We start from the raw sequence: 2,131 nt of genomic DNA, 5'->3' as shown, positions 1-2,131 counted from the left end.
GAGGGAGAGAGAGAGGGAGAGAGAGAGGGAGAGGGAGAGGAGGGAGAGAGAGAGGGAGAGAGGAGGAGGAAGAGGAGGAGGAGGAGGAAGGGAGGGAGAGAGGTGAAAGGGAGAGGGGTGGGGTATGGAGAGGGAACAAGAAATAAAGTAACACGAATCACCACACCTTGATAAGTGTTTCGTAGTAATATATTTTCTTCTTATCCTTGCAATGACGTCTCAAGTTGAAAGTCATATTGGTGAATAAAAGTTGCTGGTTTACCCTTCTCCGCCTGACGGTCACCCTAGAAAAAGGAAGAAAAACCTCGTGAAAATAAACCCCAATGTGAAATGGCAGTTGAATCGACATCAAGACGATGTGGAAATGGTTGAACCGACATCGAAACGTTGTAGTTTCGACAATAGACCTTTTTGACAGTGGTTGAGGTCTACGGTGCGCTCCGAAATTTGTCACTAGGTCCGCGACGGTCTACTCCGTACAGCATGTGCCGTAACGGTCCATATCTTTACGGTCTGGCCCGTACATAAAATGTATGGGATGGACTGTAGGCAAACCGAACAACGTTAAATACTTTTATCAGTAATCGTAGCGCAACAAACGGAGGGCTTGTCTCTTTGAGCTGCGGAGTCAGAATCTGCTATTTGTGCTAAATAAGAATTTTGCGGGCGATAAAAGTTTAGCCCCTTCTCCACCCACTCCCCCTCACCCTACCGTCAAAAGGGTCTATTTGGAATATTTTTTTTATGAAAATGCAACAGGTTTTCGTGGCAACGTTGCGATCTCGGCCCCGCGCCGCGCGCCTCTGAGCGAGTGGTAGAAACGACCCAAACGTGTTCGGTTAGAAAATTGGCCAGCGCGTAAAGAGACATACGGAATTGTGCACAAAATACAATTTAGGAAATTTTGTCCCCTTACCTCCTACACAAGACACATCACCCAAGAAGCGAACCCCTCCCCCTCCAGTACCTGCGAATGTCTGAAGGGATTCGCACAGCAAGGAAACTCACTTCCGCTCTGTACACTTAAAAGGAAAGACCTTTACGTGTGCACTCTAAATGTCCAAGGACAATTTTTGTAACTAGCACCGGACTTCTGTGTGCATAACTAGCCCAGATACAATATTGTAACTACCAACACACATTTAGTGACTAGCAAGTCACAATATTGTTTCTGAATTCAGTTATGCACGCAGAAGTCCGGTGCTAGTTACAAAAATTGTCCTTGACATTTAGAGTGTGCATTTTGTGGGAAATGTTTCAGAGGGGCTTGGGGCCTTAAGCTGCATCTCCGAACGCACACGGGTGAGAGCCCTTGAAGTGTTCGCACTGCCCCAAGGAGTTCGCCGACCACAGCGCCCTGAGTGTACATTTCAGGTTTCACACCGGTGAACGGCCGTTCAAGTGCACGTTCTGCGACAAGGCCTTCCACCTCGGGTACCACCTCAGGCACCACATCCGGACGCACACCGGTGAGAAGCCCTGCAAGTGCGAGCACTGCCTCATGGCCTTCGCGGACCCGGCCACCCTCGCTCATCACCGGACGATCCACGAATAAATAAAAGAGTTCAAGTGCACCGTGTACCAAAAGGAATTCAGGCTGGTCGCTGATATGAACAAGCACCTCAGGAACCACACTCCGCGCACCGGAGACGGACGGCAGCCATCATCGCCAGAGCGAGACGAGCCGCCCGGAGACATCGTCTCTCTCTGTCGCACTCACTGACGCGTGCATAAGTTCATCTCTCTCTCCTCACTCTTGACTCGCCCAGGCCGGCTGGGTTGTCCAGCTCGAGGCAGCAGCTCACACCTAGCCGGGACCCCTGTAGCCACTACGCCGACAGGGGCCCCTACGAGTGCAGCCTCTGCCATAAGTTCTTCCGGTCTTCGAGCCACCTCATCGGCCAACTCGTCGAGAAATAGAGCCGAAACAGTTGGTGAAACAGTCGCGAATTACCCCCGAAATACTGCGAAATGCCGCGAAATAATCCGAAATAATCGTCAAATAACTGAAATGGCAGGAGAAAAATCACGAAATAGCCCGTACCCTACGAGCCCAAGTGAGGGGGCGTTTGTTTGGTACTCACCCACTTCGGTCCAAAGATGAGCACGTCTCATTCCACTCATCCGCCAT

At 50.5% G+C, this 2,131-nt stretch overlaps 1 protein-coding gene across 1 annotated transcript in view; it reads right to left on the bottom strand.

The window, feature by feature from the left end:
* LOC113209071 (capping protein inhibiting regulator of actin dynamics-like) overlaps window positions 1-2,131 on the bottom strand; it is a 9,096-nt gene extending 6,965 nt beyond the window's left edge. Inside the window, exons 1-2 of the mRNA XM_052268813.1 lie at window positions 2,085-2,131; window positions 167-284 (exon numbers count right to left, since the gene is read on the bottom strand). Coding sequence (XP_052124773.1) covers window positions 167-284; window positions 2,085-2,131 — 165 coding nt within the window. The remainder of the gene's footprint in view (window positions 1-166; window positions 285-2,084) is intronic.

This window comes from Frankliniella occidentalis, unplaced genomic scaffold, assembly GCF_000697945.3.
Source record: "Frankliniella occidentalis isolate FOCC.00 unplaced genomic scaffold, Focc_3.1 Scaffold77, whole genome shotgun sequence".
In the NCBI taxonomy this organism is placed as follows: domain Eukaryota; kingdom Metazoa; phylum Arthropoda; class Insecta; order Thysanoptera; family Thripidae; genus Frankliniella; species Frankliniella occidentalis.
Note: the sequence above shows the minus strand (reverse complement) of the source record. Positions and strands in the feature narration are given on the sequence as shown.